The sequence below is a fragment of the Labrus bergylta genome, chromosome 8 (genome assembly GCF_963930695.1).
Source record: "Labrus bergylta chromosome 8, fLabBer1.1, whole genome shotgun sequence".
Taxonomy (NCBI): Eukaryota; Metazoa; Chordata; class Actinopteri; order Labriformes; family Labridae; genus Labrus; species Labrus bergylta.
Window position 1 is genome coordinate 25961673 of NC_089202.1, and position 21373 is coordinate 25983045.

The 21373-nt window shown below is 40.5% G+C and overlaps 1 protein-coding gene across 2 annotated transcripts in view; it reads right to left on the minus strand.

The window, feature by feature from the left end:
- Positions 1 to 185: 185 nt before the first annotated feature.
- LOC109987427 (neurocalcin-delta A) overlaps positions 186 to 21373 on the minus strand; it is a 66562-nt gene continuing 45374 nt past the window's right edge. For both annotated transcript variants that reach the window (XM_020638502.3, XM_065957480.1), the window contains 4 exons: positions 13134 to 13545; positions 4571 to 4676; positions 3345 to 3464; positions 186 to 2392 (listed from right to left, as the gene is read on the minus strand). In XM_020638502.3, coding sequence (XP_020494158.2) covers positions 3367 to 3464; positions 4571 to 4676; positions 13134 to 13511 — 582 coding nt within the window. In that variant the 5' untranslated portion in view covers positions 13512 to 13545 and the 3' untranslated portion in view covers positions 186 to 2392; positions 3345 to 3366. The remainder of the gene's footprint in view (positions 2393 to 3344; positions 3465 to 4570; positions 4677 to 13133; positions 13546 to 21373) is intronic.

The following is a 21373-nucleotide window of genomic DNA, read 5'->3' on the forward strand; positions in this document are numbered from 1 at the left end:
AAGACCTACCCGCTAGACCATCTGCGCCCCAACCCAAGGTACATTTAAGTTCAATCTTTGTAAAGAACATAGCACACAGTATGATCTAGATCTGCTCTCTTTGTAAAGTGTCTTGAGATCACATTTGTTATGAATCGGTGCTACACAAATCAAGATGAATGCATCGATTAAGCGGACACCACATCGATGTTTGCACACAATAAATTGTAAATTTAATTCTTGCCTTTTAAAATGGACCAAAAAACAGAATTCTGTGTTCCAAAACTGCCGTCACTAAATACAGGATACCATACAAAACCTACAAAATGCAACAATAACAAACATTTTGTCCAACAGATAACAATTGTAGAGTATAAATGTATACAATACTGTCTTTGTTTAATTTGGCACTTGACCACAAGATGCTATTTTGTGTTTAAACAGAAATGTTACACCTGAAGGAGCCTTAAAAAAAGACTAAAGTCATTAAAAAGACATTAAAAGCAACACAATGTGACAGTATCACTGCAGTAGTTGTTCTGGGTTTGTTCATCTGCATCTTTTTTCTTTTTTTCTTCTTCACAAAAAAATAAACAGCAGTTATTAAAAAAAAAAAAAAAAAAGAACATTCAAAACTTTTATAGTAGGAAAACAATGCAATCACTGAAACAGCTTTGCTCTGCCCAGTGGAGGGCTCAGGTACATTCAGGTGAGGCTCATACCAGTGCTGCTGGAACTTTGTCTCTTCTCTCACTTATTTGCTTTTCAAGTGAATATTAAAAAGAGGGAGGGAAGGTGAGTCCAAAAAAGTGTCAATCACATCCTTTTTGAGTTATTTGATTCATTATATTTAGATACCAGCACTTACACTGGTATGTGTCATTAACATGTCATGTTGTTTGAGTAATACTGTAAACTGTGTTCATGCTTTACGAAGTGTACTCAGCATCTTGTCTAAAGGATTGAATCATCTCTGAGTACATTTGGCTCTGTTACAGTCACATACAACTGATGTGTGTATACACTTGATTTAAACACGGTCTCCTTTAAAACAGTGCGTCTCTATGTGTAGAGGTCGTTATGCGCTCCTCTTTTCAGATGAACCCCGAGTTTGATCGGCTTTGGCAGTCCATACGCTGCAGTAACACTGACAACTGGCAGCACTAACGATGAAAAACACAAACATACAGAAGCAGGCACAGAGCCGGATTTTTGACTGGCCGATTAGCTACTGATATCCATAAAAAATACATAACATGCGAATAAATCACATGCATACACGCGTTGTTCATTCTGCTCACCTCCGCAGCCAACTGCTCACCACTGAATCAACATGCGGCATTTAAAAAACATCGAAAAAGTGAAGTTTGAAGAAGTGTGTCTCTGGAAATGATTTACATGCTTGACATTCTGCAAAAGCAAGAAACAAACGTTCTTTTAATTACTTAACATTTGTAATGGACTGAGTTATCTGGACTTTTGCTTTACAAATTCAGGTGCACTTTATTATATCTACATTGTACTCAAAGACTTTACAGACTGGTTTTCTATCCTTCCTCAGCTGGAGCGCAGTAACACACTGCCGCTCTGAGACTCTCTGTCAAACTCTTACTGATTTGAAAAACCGGATAAAGGGATGTGTTTCATCCTTCATGACGTCTGAGATATTTCACAAAATCAAATCAATGACATGTTGGGGGCGCATATATGCATAGAAGCATAGTATTACATTTTTATGTAAATCTTTTTTCCTCAGCACAAAATAAGAAACAATGTCTATCAAGGTTGCAAAATACACAAACACAGGAATATTCTCACAGTAGAAAAAAAAAAGGAAACTAAAAGCAGTACTTGCTCTGACTAAAGGACAAACTTCACAAGTCCTCTCTGCAGATGAATTCTCACCCACAGTAAGAGCCGTTATTTAATACCATCATCTCTCTCTCTCTCTTGTTGTCTCATGCACACACTCTGTCTATGACACACATACGAGTGACAGAGGGTCTGTGTGGCCCCGGCTGGAGCCCTGAATGGCACAGAGAGCCACGCAAAGACACTGATACAGAGACTCCAGTTTATACTGTATATACAACCTACTGTTGTCATTCATTGTCTTCTGACAGGCCTAGAGGAGAACTGAGGGACCATGGTCGACTACGATCTGCAGATTTTTGAAAAACCGTTTGAGGGTTCAGGAAGGTCAGGGGTCAGGTTTAGTCTTTGTTGGTCTTCGGGAAAGGGGTTTTTAGATAAATAGCTCAGGTGTGTTAACTGGAACATGTGGCTCCTTTACTCATCTTTGAAGTCCTCAGTGCATATTGAAGGCCTTTCATCTTCATCAGCTTGTCATTCTTCATCAACAGTGTGCTCCTTAGTGGAGAGTTAAGGGCTTTTAGAGTCACCCACAGAAGCACTGTGAAGAGACACACAAAGGTTAGAACTCAGCTGCGTGCACTGATGTGGAAACACATTTTAAAGCAGACAACAGCTATCACTTTTTGTTTTATCAATTAGAACAATGCAATGTTCATTTTATACATTTGGAAAAATATTTAAAAGTTGTCTGTGCTGAGTGACATTATGAAACTAATGTGATATCTAACATAGCAAACACTAGAACCCAAAACATGTTTAAACTCTGCTGGATTCAGACTAATCAGATAATAATTCAGCAGAGAGAAGAGGTCTCCTGTCCTCTATGACTAAACAACACAAGTTCAAACAAGGCAAACAGGTCAAACCTACATTAAGTTTAATCTGCAATATGATGTCATCACTGTTTCCTCTTTGGATTTAGACGGACCTGAGACATCTCACATGCTGCTTTCATATTTCCATCTTGACTACTTGTTGACTTTGTGAGAAACTAACTCCCGTCATAAAGAGAAGCATAACATCTTGACATCACGAGGCAGTTGAGTAAGCCTCAAGTGTCCTACATTCCTACGAAGAGGCAGCGCGGCTGACATTTGGGATCTTTACAGGAGGTGTCTGCAAAGACAGTACAAATCCTACACATGTGGGCTTTAAATGTAAGAAGCTTCTTCAGAGCATCAACTCCTTCCAGGACTTCTCCAAAATAACAGACCACCTCCCACAAAGTCTCTAACATCAGTCCTTGAACAGTCACAAAGCCAGTGACACGGTGGATGACCCAGCCCACATCCTGCAGGCCTCGCTCGCAGCCTCTGAATAGCTTCATATCATTCCAGAGACTGATCCTCCGCCTTCCTGCTATCAGCTCTTTCTCAAACTTACACCACCAGAGCACCATCATATTCTCCCCTTGCTGAACTTGCAAACACCTTCCTGTTTTGGAAAAGTTAAGTATACTTTTACTGTAAGTTGTACTGCGGGTGCCTTACAGGTTGAGCTGATGCCTCGGGTTTAGAACTGTCCAGCACTGCTGGGGTCACACTGCAACAGGCGGACGATGGAGGGGTCGCTCTTTGCTCCTTTGATGAACTCCTCCAGGGACAGCTTGCCTTGAACACACCAAACACAATCCAAACATTAGGAGAGAATGCATTGAAACATTATTTATTTGTAATAGCATCACAGAGAATCGAGTTACAGTGAAGGAGACAAACCTCTTTATATAGAAAGATATAAGCATAACATCAAGTTAGAATGACTAGAATATGTAACTTTTTACAACCAGCAATCGTAGTAAGACTTAAAACAGTTCAACTCACACGTATACATGGGCTCCTTCACATTGTTTTCATTTCAAATCCATTTCATCTTAACATGTTTGGGAAAATGTTTTGTTCTCATTTTAGAACCCTTCATACCCAAACTACTGCACCCTAACAAGGTTCCACTTTACACCAACAGGTGGCAGTGTTGAGAAGGCTCTTGTTTCTCCTCTAGTTTCTCCTATAGAAGAGGGACTCAACATGCCGCCATAGTTACTCACTCCTCCTGATTTTTACAAGAAAAAAAAAGCAAACGCAAGACCACTCAGGACTCCCTCCCTCTCCGCTTTTGTCGCTGCATTTGTTCTGCTTTTTCCTCTTCTCTCTGTTCCTCTTCCTCCTCCTCTCTCCACGAGCCATTTACTCTCGAATTGTGTCTTCTCCTCCTTCCACTCACACCACTTGTCGTCACTCACTTTTCATCTTTCTGTTCCTCTCGTCTCGTTTCTGTGTCTCCTTTTTTCCGCTGAGTGTTCGTGCGGTATGCGAATTGTTCTCTGAGTAAGTACAGTAGAATTTTACAGAAGCAGACCAGTGTGTTGTGTGTGGCGAGCATCTAGGGTCAAGTGTGATTCCTGTCTTCAAAGAGGGCTGGAGGGCTCTACAAGTGCATCTGTAGTGGACAATGACAACAGCTGTTGGCAAGCCAGGTGGCAGGGACAAGCAGTGAAGGCCAGTTATGTCCCTTTTAACTGAAAACTCTGGGGGGTTTTTTAATTGTTTTTTTGAGTGCTGAGATTATGGAGTATTGAGGCCAGGCAGGTACACACCCTACAACTGTTTGACTGAACAGTCATCTTAATATTTGAAGTCTGTTTTCTATACCTTGATTCTGTTGTTTAAACTTTGTGACACAAACCCCGCTTCAGAGAAGGTATATGAGGTCATCCTACCGTCCCTGTTGGTGTCCATCTGCCTGAAGATCTTCTCTGTTCTCTTCTCAGGTGTCGACTCGTCCTCAGGCATCTTCATCACAGAGGACACCATCTTATAGATCGCCTAAAACAGGGACACAAGTGAGGTCAGTTAATTAATAGTTATTGGACGGATCTTTTTCAATAAAAATCCACATGGAATGTATTTCAGTATCATAAATATCCATTATGAAGGCTTAAAAAAAGACATCTTTTTTGTAGTTTTTTACCCAGAGTTTGCTGTGAACTTGGCTGAATTGCATTTTCTGGGTTTCCAACAAGTTGCAAGACAATCAAAAAACAAACAGCTTGTAGAGCCAGCTGCTGATGGAAGTTAGCGTCTAGCATCAGGAGAAAAGTGCAACGGATGTAAACGTGTGGTATGCTGCAATGACTACATTGTCACGATTACCAGAATTTCAACTCAGATATGATACAGGTTAAATTGAAACAATATTGATATCTGTTCCAGTACCACGAGAACAAAAACAGAAGTCCTAGCCTTCCAAAAATATGTTTTTTTATGACTAAAGGCAAACTCCTGCACACTTTCACACATGTCTTAATTGCACAAACCTGTTTGCAACACTTCAGAACTGAAACGCTGCCAAAGTATTAGTGAAATTTAGAGTGCTGTCTTCCTTAGTGGTTTGACATACGACTGAGAGATGTGCAGTGTAGTTTTTTTAAAAGTTTGGATTCTTTGTGATAGAATATATTATTAAAATAATGGAGATTGCATTGTTTTAAATGTATGGAAACAAAAAGTATTCAAGTATCTTTTTAACCTACTTTATGAAGTGTATGCTGAACTAAATAGTCTTTTCTCACACTTTTACACTGACAGATAATACATCTCTACACTCCCTGTTTGCATGAAGGTTAAAGGTTAAAAGATTGAAGATTTCTCTTTGTTTACATGGCCATGAAATTGATCTACCATATTATCTAACCTCCAATAGACAAACTCTAACTGCACCAGACCAAGATTTGATTAGGAAAGCAGTTCTAACACATTAACTTAGCGAATTTGTTGCAGCAATACTTGTGCTCTATTTTTCAACAAATCTTAAAAGTTAATTTGTTAATATAGATCTCATTGAAATTGCAAATCAGTCTCCTTAAACAGTTTGCAAAAGAGACCCCATGCCATCCTGTCTGTGTTTATTTCTACTATATGGATATATGCTGTACAGATAATACAGAAGATTGTTTTTTTCAAGATTTCCTTTTAGCAATAGTTTGGTATTCACAGCAGTGGCTTTTTTTTACATTTATTATTCTGCTGTTTAGAATGTTGCATGATGTATGTATGATGTTAAAACTCCTTAATCTGCAGAACGAAGTATTCAGCAAAGATATGTTATAAAGAACTATGTGACTTCCACCACTGTGTCAATATTTAAACACATGCATTTAGTCATAAAGCTGCAGCTACATATGAAACCAGGCTCATAATCTAAACACCTGATGTGGACACAATGAACATTTCTTCCCTTGGATGTTCCTTCCCATGTTGAATGCTTCAAAACGTTGCACAGTTCTTTTCTTCTCAGCTTCTGTTCTGCTTCTACTCAGCCTGATAGCCTGCCTGATTGTCCCGGCAGTAGAAGCCGGGCTCTCAAGTAATCGGAGGTCCCCCCCAATCTTCAGCAGAGGTGGTCTGGCAGTACTACCACCCAACGATCCCTGACGACCAGCCACCGCCTTCAGACTGTGTCGTCCCAACCAACACCCGACGCTTAGCTCCCCATCATCGGACAGTGTTGTCCCCGCAACCAACTCCGTCCTCATTCATGCACGGTCTGCTGCAGACCTCCACCTCAGCGGCAAGGAAGTGTGGAAAACAGGAACGCGAGGAATACAAAGGAGAAATCCTTCCTACATATTATCCCATATGCTCTTTTGTAAAGCGTTGTGAATTGGCGCTATACAAAGAGAAGAGAATATTTAATCAGGCGTGATACGTAGAGAAACTACCATGATTTGCTTACCTTTTATGCCTTCATATTTTTTTTGCATATCATATGCACCTTCACACAGTGATACTATAAGAACTCCAGAGACGAGTTTGCCACATTCTGGATCTTGTGTAACATGCCCGTGGGATTTTTTAATTTCCTGATGTGAGCAAATGTGATGCTGCTGTCTCAGGTACAAAAACACACAGGTGAGTCAATGAGTATACTCACAAAGCTGAAACACTTCACTGTTTTGAGCGTGCATTATGGTGGCTAAGGTAAAGATTGGTGTAGACAAACATACGGACATACAGACCCTCACAGACTGAATATATCAGTGTCTCTACTCTGCTCTCTGTTGCCTCGCAGGCGGTTTGGGAGTAAACAGTGAAAACACAGCCCACTCTCTCTGTTTCTAATAAGGAGGCTGATTTGAGGGGAATGGGAGCTGACATGTGAACAGAGGAGAGAGCTGATTGTGATTACAGTGAGTGCACTGAAGGCTTTAAATAGGTGCTGGTTATGCTTTCTGTTCGGCAGTAACAGGGCGGCTCAGAACTGGGGTCACTGTAGCTCAAGTACAAGAAGCATCTACGGTTATTATCAGTCATCATTCTAGTTTAGAGAACGGTCTGTTATTAATCAAAATATGTCGAATCACTGGGCGTGAGGAACATTTAGCCAATATGAGGCGTTGGGAATTTAACTTTTGATCAAATCCAGAAGCAATCCAGTTAAATAAATGTTTGAACCCCTAAATCACGAGCAAAAAGTAAAAAGTGAAATGATCTGGAACACCCTGTGATTGACTGGCGACCAGTCGAGGGTGTAGCCCACTTCTACTATCTACTACCACCATCGTGAGTACAGACATATTTGACCAGACATTACGAAGAATCAATAATGCTTTATATCTACTTTAAAATTCCGCTAAAAATATGTTTCCTTGTAGCTGTCTTTGTAAAGTAGTTTGTTTCTATTAGTTTCACTGGAGAGTTCACAAGCAAAAGCAATGGTTTGAGCATTTTGAACATCACTTAAGTAGATGTTGTGGGCAGCACGTGATGAGTAAGACAACATGATTGTGGGGTGGATATTAAATCACTCAAGTGACAAAGCTGACAGTTTAGTGTTTATAATAACACCGATTCAAAGAGGAGGAGCGTTTAGGGATGTGATTAAACATCAGCACCACAGTTACTAGTCGCTTAAACACATTACTAATATGTTTATATGTTGGCCCTCGATGCCCGTCAGATATTTTGTCAGCCTCGTCCACTAGCCAGGGCTGTAGCCACAGGCTGGCTGCAGCTGTGGCTTTGTGGCCTTCTCTCCTTGTTCTTCTGCCCTGATGTAAACAAGAACAGTGAACAGATGGCACGGAGAGGTTTGGCAGTATTTGAATCTAGAAAACGGAGATAAAAATGCATGAAAGCTGTGTCAGGTTAAAAATGGTCTATTGACAGGAGCATGGCATAACCGCATTCAGCAAAGTCATGTGGACGTTAGAGTTTTGGTAGAGAAATGTGAAAGTTGGAGAAGTGTACATATTCTGTCGTATATGTTCATAACTCTATACACAAACTGTCCTCAGAGGAATTTTTGGTCCCTGGAACAATGTTTGAAGACAAAATGCTAAGCGAGAAGTTACGGAGGGGGGTCCGCAAAAGTGAAACCGTTACTCTCCTGGTAGCTTTTATCTCCATTTTTTCTTTGAATTAATTTTGTGTATTCATTTCAGAAAATATAGCATATCATTATTTCACTTCTCCAACTTAAAAATGTCACTACCAAATCTACATAGTGCACCTTTAACCTACAAGGAGGACCGAAGGCTGGCTGTGTTAGCACTGCTCATGTTAGCCACACTCAGCAAAACCAGTTTCACATAGTTTCCATTTAGTTCTTTTTCTTTTAAAGATTCCAGATAATCATGTTGTTATGAAGTATATGACTTCAAATTGCAAAGAATCCTTGGACTATCCTCTGAGGATGGTTTTACCTCGCGAGGTTCACAGGTAATGTCTCCAGTGTAGCCAGCAGATATCCTGATAACTGATATGAGATACACAAGCCGAGACTTCATCTTTCTGAAGCTGTACTGTGTTTACAGTCTGTTTAGCAACTGGAGATGCGAGAACAGAGTTAAGAGACATCACTTGTAACGGGACTGTTTTCTGCATATTCATGTATCTGCTCATAGAAAACACTGCACCGTCTTACGATGTCTGCTGGTTGAATGTTGGACTATCTGTTCTGGAATTCATTTAGCAGATTGTTACAATTCACTTAGCAGACGCTTTTATCCAAAGCGACGTACAACACTAATCCATTCATACACCGCCACAGAAGCAGCGGGGTGGGTTAAGCATCTTGCACAAGGACACATCGGACATGTTGCTCAGCTGGGGATCGAACCCTTGACCTTCCGATTGAAAGGCGACGACCCTCCCAATTGAGCTGCAAAGAATGCTGAAACGTGATCAAACACCAAACTGAAACCAGAACACTACCAACACCAGAAATCTTGTCCCTCTACTCCACAATTCTATATCTATATATTATATATCTGTAAATAGAAATTAGGATAACTAATATGGAAATCAGAAGGAATTGAGATTCTATGACAGCTGAAAATATTAAATAAAAAACAGCGTTATTCTCTGACCCAGCTGGTCTTCAGTCAGCATGTTTGAAGTGGTTAAAAATATCAAACAGAATGATGTCCCTGCAGAAAGAGAGAGGCGTGTGTTTTACAGATTTGATCTCTCCTTCCTTAGTGTCCACAGACCACAACCTTTGTCTTAATTGGCTGTGGCTTTCTATCCCCACCCACCCACACACACATACACACACACACACACACACACACGCGCACACACACACACACACACACACACACACGACACCCTGCTAGCTGGTGTATTCTTTCTTGCTCATCGTATCCCTTAGCTCTCTTGCCTCTTTGGCTGCCTGTTTTTCTACCTGAACACTGCTGTTCTCTTTCCCCAGCTATCCTCTCCTCATTTGTCTTTAATGCTGGTTTATATTTTGCCTATTTGAGACAACATTACTGAGCTCGGGAAGCAGAATCTATTTAATAGCTTAAATATCACAAGGAGAAAAAAAGAGGGTGCTTCTCATACCAGTTCAGCAGGGATCTTCCACACAAGAACACAACCTCGACCTCCTGTGGAGCCGGAAACAGCCTGAGTCACAGAGGAGTGGTTCAGGCTGTTTGTTCACTCTCATTCATAACATAAATGTTATCACATTTAAAAGAAATGGAAAGGTAAAATGTAAGAGAGTCAGGAAGGCAAAAAGGGAGGGAGGTTGTTCTCTTGTTGCCAAGAGTCTCTCCTCACCCTCCCAACACAGATAAATGTGTTTCCTATTGCGACTTTATCTACCTGAACAGCCTGAGCAGTCATCTATTCATTGAAGCGGCTGTTCTATTCAATCTCACTAAATTACCAGTGTGAATGCTGTCTCCCTCCCTTTTAACCAATCGAGACAATGAACTTCCTCTCAGCCTGTCTGCTCTGCTGATAGTGCCCCATTTGAGATAAAAAGAAGACAGAGGATGGATATCAACTATTGATGAGGGGATCATGAGACTGTTTTATCTCTTCTCCCTGCATTCAGTTTTTGCAATTATCTTCAGAAGATTTTTTCATTATGTGGAGAAAATGAGCCAGGCAGGCTAACATCTTTCTTATTCAATTACTCCCACAGCAAGGCTAATTATGAGTATCACCAGCATTTACACACTCTCTGCAGGAGAGGCCATTAGCTAACTGGAGTGAGCTTCAGCTCCAGCTCAGCAAACTACTGACCTGCCGGTACAGCTGAAAGCGGATACTGTGATCGCTCTAAACTGCAGACTTTACTCCAAGACTTTGAACTCAGCCATTGGTTTAACTTCAACAAGTTCAACAAGTCAGTGAAACCTGAAACTTTTCTCTTTCGCTGGCCTACTCTCTGCAGAGGCGGTTGGCTTTGAACTGGCAGACTCACACAGCCAAATGCATGAAGAAGTAGATAGATATTAAAAAATACAAATACTATGTGTGTGTATATATAACAATCTGTGTGTGTGTGTCTTTCTAAAACTGCACTTTAGACAAGTCACACTATCTGAACTGAGTGAAACATAGCTCTCTTTCTTCTACATTTAAATACTTTACAGAAGAAGGAGAAGAAGAAGATATCCTTAATTAATCCCACAAGGGGGAATTACTTCTATGCTCTGTATTGAGACATGCTACACACACATAAGATAAAATACACACACATGCACAAACAGATTCTTTGGACATGCACTAATGGAACGATGTCAGAGTGAGGGGCTGCACATAGAAGAGGGCCTGAGCAGTGCTCAAGGTCACCCTGGGAGTGAACTGATACCTCTCCAGCTTGACCAATTTCCAGACCAGGTGACCCTCTGGTTCCTAGCCCAGGTTCATAGAGCTACCACTTTATTATTGGATGGTAAATAACTCACCTGAGAGCTGTTGCCAGCAAAGCAGACACATTTGCTGAAAAAACAATACTAACACTCATTCCCTCATAAAGGCAGAATGAAAGGTAACCCTTTCACTTTAATTGATGATCCCTGCTGACAGCCAGGTGAGTGTCTGAGGCATGCTTTTTTTTTCTTTTGTCCTTGTGAACAGAACCAGTGTTTAATGGAAAGTAGGCAGAGGGTTTAAGTGGACAGAAGTCACTAAGTTGGCTACCAAGAAATGACTCAGAGAGGTTGTCTTCATTAGCTTAACTCTCTAGTGGCCGTCCCTAATAATGAGCGATAACGAGTGTCATCACCTCCCTCACAGATTCCACCTGGTCATGCAAACAACAACTCCAGGGTGTACGGATTAAAATAAGAAATAGTTGTAAAGTGTATTCCTGTCCCTGTGCTGCAGAGAGGCAAAAGAAAATGGGAGACGGGTTCAAAAGATGATTAAAGTCCATTGTTGTTTCTTAATCAATTGTATTTCTCAATAAAATGGAAACTAGATGAAACTGAAGCCAGACCAACTAAATACTACTGCTGTACATAAACATGGAAGAAAAACAAGAGGGGAGACGTCTCACACAAACACTGATATTGTATGTGTGTGGAGTTGTGACAGTCTGTTTACATGAGAAACTCTCGATGATGAAAAGCCATCATTGCTCCCCCCAAACAATGTTTTTCAGCTGAATACACTCAACATTCCTTCAAAGCTGAGCTGCATTACAGAGAATACTTTTCTCATACTGTAAATCAAAGTACAACTGTTTTACTATCCTTTAATAAAAAAAAAAAAAAAAAGGACTTTAAATCTATTACAACTCTGGACACTGTTGGATAACTTTTCAATCTTTTTATTAATAAAGTGGTGGAAGTGTAAAAGGTAAGGTTGGTTATTTTATCCAGTATACACTATTTCTTATATTCATTAAAATGATCTTAACAACCTGACAGCCATCTAAATCATGTGCTCTGAAAATGGACCAAAAAAGCTCTACCTGCTCTAATCCTGTAAAAACCCTGACCTATCACTGCCGTAAAGTCTGGATGGAAAGCACCAATCAAATGACCCCCCCCTGGTTCCCTGTGCTTACTCTTATCTCAGTCGTCTCTCAACCGGAAGGTCAGGGGTTCAATCCCAGCTCCTGCAGCCACATGTCCGATGTGACCTTGGGCAAGACACTAAACCTCAAGTTGCTCCCGCTGCTTCATCAGCGGCGTCACCATTGATGACGCCGCGAGGGGAGGGGACGGTCTTGGTTTCATACAGACCCCCGAGGAGATATTCATTTTCTAATCTTGCTAGCTTTCCAGAATGAAAAACCCATATTCACACACTTTGACATTTGCATTCATAAAACTGGATGAATTACAACAGGTCAACATGAAGGGATTTTAACAGTCCTTCGTCTTTCGATCAACAAATGAGGCTTAAAAGGGTAAATGTACACTGAAGTCTAAGACTTGATACAAGCTTGATATAGACTGCGAGCCAACTTTTAAAACATTTAAATATAGTTGCATAAACAGTGTCATGGAGGTGTATAAGCAGATGTCTGTTAGACTGAGCTTTTGATCTATTTTTGGTTCTTTGTGCAGAGCAGATGGAAATCTATCCTTTCCTTTCTAGATAAGACTAGAAGCCACATTAAGGGACTAAAGCTCATAAAGTCCCGACTCCTTCCAAAACTGCTTTACTGTTAGGACAAGGAACATTTCCAGTTAATGTTGTCATCTAAATGCATCTTTTTAAATACAACAACACTTCAATGCTTCTGGTAAATGACACATTTCAGATCTCTCTCCCTCCAGGGATAAGAGCTGCACTCTTTAACCTAGTCTCATAAGAGCCTGATATGAATTCAGTAGAAGAATTGTTGATACATGAAAATATCTGCCCTAGTTGGTGTATGTGTCCATGCTAATGCTGCTCAGGGATTGTTATTAATTCAGAGCTGACTGTCTCTTAGTCTCAAAGCGCTCATTAGTTATCTGTGAGCTGTTGTAGATTTCATACATAGACTAAGTGAATGTGATGTGTCCATCTTCTTCCATCCACACTCACCTGAACAATCTCAAGCATCTCAGATTTACTGATGTACCCATTTCCATCCAAGTCGTACATACTGAAGGCCCATTTCAGCTTCTGCTCCAGCTTGCCACGTGACGTCACACTGAGCGCGATGATAAACTCCCGAAAGTCTATTGTCCCATCTCCGTTGGCGTCAAATGTGCGAAAGACGTGCTCCGCGAACTTGGAAGCGTCTCCGTATGGGAAGAAGTTACCGTAGATCTTCTTGAACTCCTCCATGGAGAGGTTCCCACTCGGGCAGTCCCTCAGGAAGCCCTTGTACCACTCCTGGATCTCATGCTCTGTGAAGTCGGTGCTCTCCAGGAGGTCCTGCATCACCTCAGGGCGGAGCTTGCTGTTCTGCTTCCCCATGTCTGTTGGTTCCGTCGATTATTGGCACACACAGCTGGTGGAGAGAGGAAGGTAAAGAAGGATTGGTTTTAGTGTGGGATAAACCAATAAAATACAACATCAAGGATAAAACTATGGTATGTTCTGTTGATCTATAGGATTTTAGGGGTGTCATTTCTCACAGGATTTACGTGTGTCATCATAGCTTGCTGGAGCAGACAGCGACAGAGGGACGCAGTAAAACAAGTTATGTAAATGCAGGAATATTTCCTACATATTAATCAGTGAATCAAGGATTATTAGATTACAGTTACAGTTTCTAAATACCTCCCGCAATTAAAGAGCATGAAATAATTGCTTAAAATATTGGTTAAGTAGTTTATATCACCACCCCAAAAAGAAAGAACTGTATAGAGCCTGAACGATTAATCGACCAGCTGATAATATCAGCCGATGTTGGTATATCCAGTGATTATTGGTATTTTTATCACAGATATGCGCAGATATTAAAGAGGACATATTATACCCATTTTCTACCTTTTCAAACAGTCCCCTGTGGTCTAAATGAAACATCTGTGCTGTTCTTTGGTCAAAATATAACATGAATCAAGCACCAGAGGAGGTTTGTGACCCTGTATAAACCAACTCTCTCAGAACGCTCCGTTTTGGCGTGTGTGTCTCTTTAAATTCAATGAGCCCCCCTCAGTTTTCCCGGCAGACATCAGGGGGACCTGTTCAAAAGTTTTGTTCTAGGCTGGGGGTGGAGTCCATGGGTGGAGATACAAGGGGAGGGTAGGGTATTTTTTGACCAGAATCCCACTGTGACATCACAAGGAGAGCAAATTTGAAACAGATAATTTTTCTCTGTGTTGTAAGACTTATGCAGACCACAGACAAAGGACTGGATGGGTTTATTTCATATTTTGTGGGTCGGTAGACACTCAGGTTACCCAAATATATTTTCAAAAACACTGTCAAAGTGGATTTTTCATAATATGTCCCCTTTAAAAGATTGTGTTTAATAACTGCATTGAGGGATCAACACAATACGTCCATCTAAATATATCTATCTCTACAGATTGAACATAGATCTAAGAAAGATGTCAGAATCAGAATCAGGATCGGGTTTTATTGCCAAGTACGTTTTCACATACAAGGAATTTGTCTTGGTGTATCGGCTAATATCTGTATTGGATTTTTTTCTCTCCCAATATCGGTATCGGTCCCAAACATCTGATATTGGTTGGGACCTACTGTTTAATACGTGTCTTTACGTATCTATTGTAATTTACTTTGAAATGGTAGTTTTATAACTGCTTCCATTGTAATGTGATGGTTTTATCTTCTCAATGCATCAGCCCAATAACAAGCAGACTAAGCCTAGGACACATCTGCTCTGTCCTCAAGTGGCTTTACTGAAGTATCAACCAAAAATGTAAGCAAACCTTCTTTTCAGACTTTATCAGGAATAAAATCCCTCCCTTTTTACTAACTACTGGAACTTTCCATGGAAAACAGCTCTGTGTACTCTGAGGACACACAGCACCATATGCACAACATGGGTTTAATTAGCCTATTAAACCTCCACACACACTCTACATCTACCTAAGCTGTTGGTTTTGAATTATATTTAGCCAAACAACAGCATTCAGATTCATAAACTATTGAGAGACACTTCACTAATCCTCTTCAGGAACTGGTGTATCATGTTTCCCCCAGCATCAATCTCTAAGAAACAGGATAAAGCGTCGTAATCCCTGTGAGGAAAGTGAGGGAAATAAAATCTGTTTAAAATAGTAATGGTGATGAGTCATCCTCTTGCAGTTGAAGCAGAATAAAGCCACACTTCTTTACTTGTGTGCATATTTTGTAAGTGGAGTGATAGTGAAATTGTAGGACGGCTTAGGCACTAAGGTTATAAGTGTTAATTGAAGTATTAGACACTGTCTCATCTCATCACCTCACTCTCACGTCAGTGTATGACACACTCTTTACGTGCTTACACAACAGACATTGTGAAGTTGTTTTGGCAAATCATGAACCAATTTAAATGTATTTTCTATTCAAGTCAGAAGACTAATACATTTTGGGGCGCTGGTGGCCCAGTGGCTAGTGAGCGCGCCCCAGGTTTCGAATCTGACCTGTGGCTGCTTTCCCACATGTCATTCCCCACCGTCTCTCTCCATGTCTTCTGACTCTATCCACTGTCTTGTCTCTCAAATAAAGACACCCCCCCCCCCCCCCCCCACCCAAAAAATAAAAACTCTTCTTGCTCTAAATGTTTTCAGTATTAGATTGACACGGTTGTATTTTATTTAAAAAAAAAAGAGAGATGAGGGCACCACCTTGTCAACTGAACAATATAAATGTTCCTCATAGTAGCTTTGAGCTATGTACATTTATGTGCAATTATGTATAATTACTTAAAAAAAAAAAAAAAAACATTCCCAGACATTTCAGAACCCAGGCACATCAACCGTTTCCATAGTGACTGTTGTCATGGTAAAGACTTGAGGAAAAAAACAACATTCCGTCCTTTGATCCCTTTGATGACCACCAATTCTAGAATCTGTAAACTCACCAAATAGAGCTCCTTTGCCTGACATAATACACACTTATTCAGAGCAGCCGGATACAAGTGCACTCAGAGATGAATGGAGCAAACAGAACAAAAGTTTTCACGATGGAAAACAAAGACACACAAGACAAGAAAGGACATAAAAAAAACAAGAAAGTAAAAAAACCCATGGAGTCGCAGTCCCTGAACTTATATTCTTGGGATTCAGAAATGTCCAATGTCCACTCGCAGAAGGAGGGAGCTACCTCTCTACAGGAGGCTATGCCCGCCTCAACCCTGGAGACACCGAGCCAGAAGAAAAAACATCGGGCTAAGAAGGACAAGAAAGAGGAAAGAGCCTCAAAGATGAAGATGGCAGAGACTCAGCCCCAACATCTCACCCTCAAAGGGATACCAGATGATGCACAGCAGACTGCTGCATCTACAGATGCTTTACTGCATGCTTATAGAGACAACAGTAAGTCAAGAGGACTTGTAGGTAAAGAGCTCTGGACATTACCCTTACCATTACCCGCAATAAAAGGAACAAATCAAGGTAGGATAAATAACATGCACCAGTATAGCCATAACCCAGTAGCAGTCAAACAAGCACCCTTACAATTACTCCCACTAAAAGGAACAAATCAAGGTATGGTAAATAACATGAACCAGCATAGCTATAACCCAGTAGCAGCCAAACAAGCACTCTTACAATTACTCCCACTAAAAGGAACAAATCAAGGTATGGTAAATAACATGCACCAGCATAGCCATAACCCAGTAGCAGCCAAACAAGCACAGCAAACAATGGTTCTTGTTTCTAAGCTTGAGCTTGAGGATTTAAAAAACAGAACTGCGGAGAAGATCACACGGCTCATGAAGCACAATACAGCTTTACAGGCAGAGGTGACACAGCTCAAAGAAGAGCTCCAAAAGATGGATGAGCAGCTAGAAGAAGGAAAGCTGATGAACGACATAGAGGTCAAAGAGTTGGAGTGTCAGCTGGTGGCGAAAAATGGTTTTTATTTTGGGCCTTTTAAAAGGGTAGAGAGGTTGGAACAAGAACTATGGAACCAAAAGCAGAGTGACCTTGACATGAAAGAGCGGCTGAAGCATCAAAACAAAAAAAACAAAAAACTGAAGGTGAAACTGGCCAACGCAAAGACAGATGTGAGGAATCGGCAGCTGCAGTGGGAGGAGGAGAGGTGCAACCTCATCCAGTCCCTCAGCCGTCCCGAACAAATTGAACAGAAGAGAGACCCAGAAACAACAGCAAATCAAAGTAGGGTATATAACGTTCAACCCGCCAAACCAGTGCAGTCATTGTCAAAGCAGAGCGAAAAGCAAAAGCCGGACCAAAAGACTGCGGAAGCTCTGTTGGTGCAGGTGAAGAAAACACCGGCTGAGGCTTGTGGTAAGGAAAGGGCTCAGTCCGAGTCAAACATGAATTTCGTTTGTGAGCTTGAGCCTGAGCAAGTCAATAACGAAAGTGCTAAGAAGACCACAAGGCTCATGAAGCACAATGAAGCTTCAACGACCGAGGGGAAACAGCTCAAAGAAGAGATCAAAAGTATCGATGAGCAGCATGATGACATAGAAATCACAGTCTGTGAGCCTCAGATGTTAGGGAAGAATAGTTTTGAATCTGAGGCTCTTAAAAAGGTCCAGAGGTTGGAAGAAGATCTAGGGAACCAGATGCAGACTAAACTTGAAGTGGAAATGCAGCTGGGGCAGCAAAAAGAAAAAAACAAAAAGCTGAAGGCATCACTGTCCCACACAACGGCAGAGATGGAGAATCAGCAGCTGCAGTGGGAGGAGGAAAGGTCCAACCTCTACCAGCACTTCAGCCGTCTCAAACAAACTGTGAAGAAGAGAGACAAAGCTCTGGGCAAGTGTAGAAACAAGCTTTCTGAGCTGGAGGACAAGATCTACGAGCTGGAGACTAGACCAAAAAGTACATCTCTGAAGACAAGATTCATCCAGTTTTGCAGGAACACTGGGGAAATCTTTTCCTCATTGTTTGGTCGTCTCCCGACCTTCTTCTAATGTGTTCCCTTCTCCTAAGTCATCGCCCCGTTCCTTATTCATTAATAATAAGTGATAAGCACTGTCCCCTCATAGCAAAAATGTTCCCTATGTGCATTTGTGGTTTTTCTCCAGGTGCTCTGGTTTTCACCCACAGTAAAAGAAATGCACTTTAGGTTAATTAGATACTCTAAATCACCCCAAGGTATTAGTCTGACAATTTTTCTGACTTCAGTCCTAAATAACTACGAAGCATACAATAAAGCTGATTCTGATTTAACTTTAATAAAAAATAAAATAAAAAAAGGTCCCCGATCTCATTCATAAACTCCTCATCTTTCTCTTCAAGTCACACTTGATTTCCATGCTCTTCATCCTCTGTTTTATTTCATCCTACACATGAACAATTCTCTCTCATATGAAGCAATTTCACTGCAGTTACCATAGTAACGTTCGGCAAAATCTCACAGCCATTGATGAGCTGTCTGGCTGAGTGCGCTGAACACACACACACACACACACACACACACACACACACACACACACACACACACACACACACACACACACACACACACACACACACACACACACACACACACACACACACACACACACACACACACACACACACACACACACACACACACACACACACACACACACACACACACACACACACACACAGTCAAATAGACAGAATAAGTGACTGCAGGATGTGTGTGTGTGTGTGTGTATGTGTGTGTGTACATGGGATTGTGTGGGTGCAGGTATGTGAGGTGAGTAGCAAGTAGAAAATGTGATCAACGATGGTATAAACTCAAACGAATTAAAAAATCAAAATTATCCAACGACATCAGTCTACTCAGCATAGTACTTCAATATTTCTATTATCATCAGTGTATCACCCAAAAGCCAGGCAAAAAGATATGCAAAAGAATGAAAAGATATTATGTCTTCAAAACATTACCATTTAATAGCATTCTATCGTGGATGTTTTTACTATGCATTGCAATTACAGCAGGCTACTGACTGTTTTATGTTGCTTAGCAACACATCATTGTTTGAAGAAATAAGATGGGGGAGGTGAGCTGCTACATTATTTCTGCATTTTATGCTGCAATGATTTCTCCATCTCAGCATAAGTGCAGCATGAAAGAAATGTCCTACCTGGATGTTGAAGTGCAACGATCCTCACATTAAGCAACAGAAAATGCAACTACTTCACATCAGATTTTCTAAAAGCAACGGTGACAACAAACATGTGCTCTTCCTAAAACTGAGCATGAAGCTATTTGCATGACACTACATGATGAAATCTAACTGGCTGTGATGTGTGACATGTTTCAGCTGGGGAGGAAACTTTGGAAGAAAAAAAGAGTCTGGCTAATTGTTTGAAGCATCCAAACGAGGAAATCTTAAAGCCGCACCCTTGAAACAGAAGAGTGAACTGTACCTTACCTACAGTGCAGGATGACTCAGCCATAGCGCTTCTTCTTTTGCGAGGCATGTCAACTCATTTCCCAACTCTATCTTTCAGTAAGCCACATTTATCAATTAATTGTTCAAAGTGTGAGATTTGCAAATGAAGTTTAATTCCAAAGCCATTACACTCACAATCCCTGAGCCAAGAAAATGACAGGCTGAACAAGTCCAATAGAAAACAAATGTCTCTTTTCTTAAGCAGTATTTTAAGTCAGCAAAAATAGCAGACAAAAACACATGTGTCAGAAACTAGGCATTTACGTTCATATCATATTTTTTTGCATCTATTCAAATGAAAGTAACGATAAACTGGCCGGTTGATGCCCTGTTGCTTGTTTTGATTCGACTAATAGTAGAAAAATATATTTTCACTCTGCAACTTGTTTAGATTCATGGAGAAGGAATCTCACATGAAGAAATCAGAGAGACTGTCTGAGCTGTAAGGGTTGAAGTTCAAACCAGAGCATTGAGAAAGACCAGACTTTCATTCTGAGAAAAGGAAGAGTAGTCAATGTGAAAAACTGCAAACCTTTTTTTGGGGTGCAGACTTGATGGCAAACACAGGCTGAAAATGTTTCAACTTTGCACATCAAAATAAATTCTGTCATCAGGGTCCCCTAACAGATAAACCTGTGAAGTGGTTATAGGTTTTTATCATTGTTTCAGATATTTATATTTCAAAGATGAAATCAAAGATAAACCTTTGAAAGTTCACCAAGGCTTTCCTTTCATTAGGACTTTTCAGTCATCCATTCAAATTCATTTTATACAGGCAAGTATGTACAGGTGGGCCCTCTATGGTGGACTGGCCCCGGTCAGTGTCTTAACCCGTGTAACACATGATGATTACAGCTTGGCTTAGCGGGATTCAAAGAGGCCTCTGTAAAGCCTTATTCATTCCAGCTGTGCTGTGGCCTTCTTGAACTTCAGCTCAGGGTAAGTTCTGTGTTTAACTATCTAATACAGACTCTAGTGTTGTCCATACATGCCACATACTCTTTGAACGTTTATTACAAATTTAAATCAGTATTAACTTGCTCATAAATGTTAAAAGTCAACAGCAATTGAAATTTTACCAACATCATTGCAGCAAGTCTTTGAACTGAGTTTAAGAGCTTTAGAAGTACTTTGTAAAATGTATGTAGATAGATAGATAGATAGATAGATAGATACTTTATTAATCCCGAGGGAAATTCAAAGCATCTGTATTTACTTACATATCTTTTTAACTGTATTTATTTATTTAAAGCAGGGACAGTGCACATTAATGAACATATAAGGCTTATTTCCATATAGTCTCCCAACAGGTCACATAAACCCACAATGACGAGCAAAAACCAACAGCAAGTAATGACCAAACAACAACTTCAACTGTACATCAGTTGACAGAGAAACAACCTCTAACCCACAAACAAGCATAAAAACATGGCTGTGACATGTTGTTCAAAACAAATAAACACAAAAAAATATATACATGGCCTACATGTTTATAAGTTGGTAACTTAATTATGTGAAGTTGTACTAAAGGATGAAATAGTAAGAGCAAATTTGGGCATAATTCTAATTATCGCACACTCATAACCCTTGAGTCCCTGACAATAAAGAAACATGATGCAACACTTTTACCTTTCAACATCATCTGGTGGTACACTGGCTTGTAATGAGTTAATGGTGCCTCTTTCAGTTTGTGGAGAGCACATGAGAGAAAATAAAGTGAAACTAAAGAAAAAGAAAGTTTTCCTTTTCTTTTTGAAGAAAATACATCTGTTTGTGTGTGTGTGTGTGTGTGTGTGTGTGTGTGTGTGTGTGTGTGTGT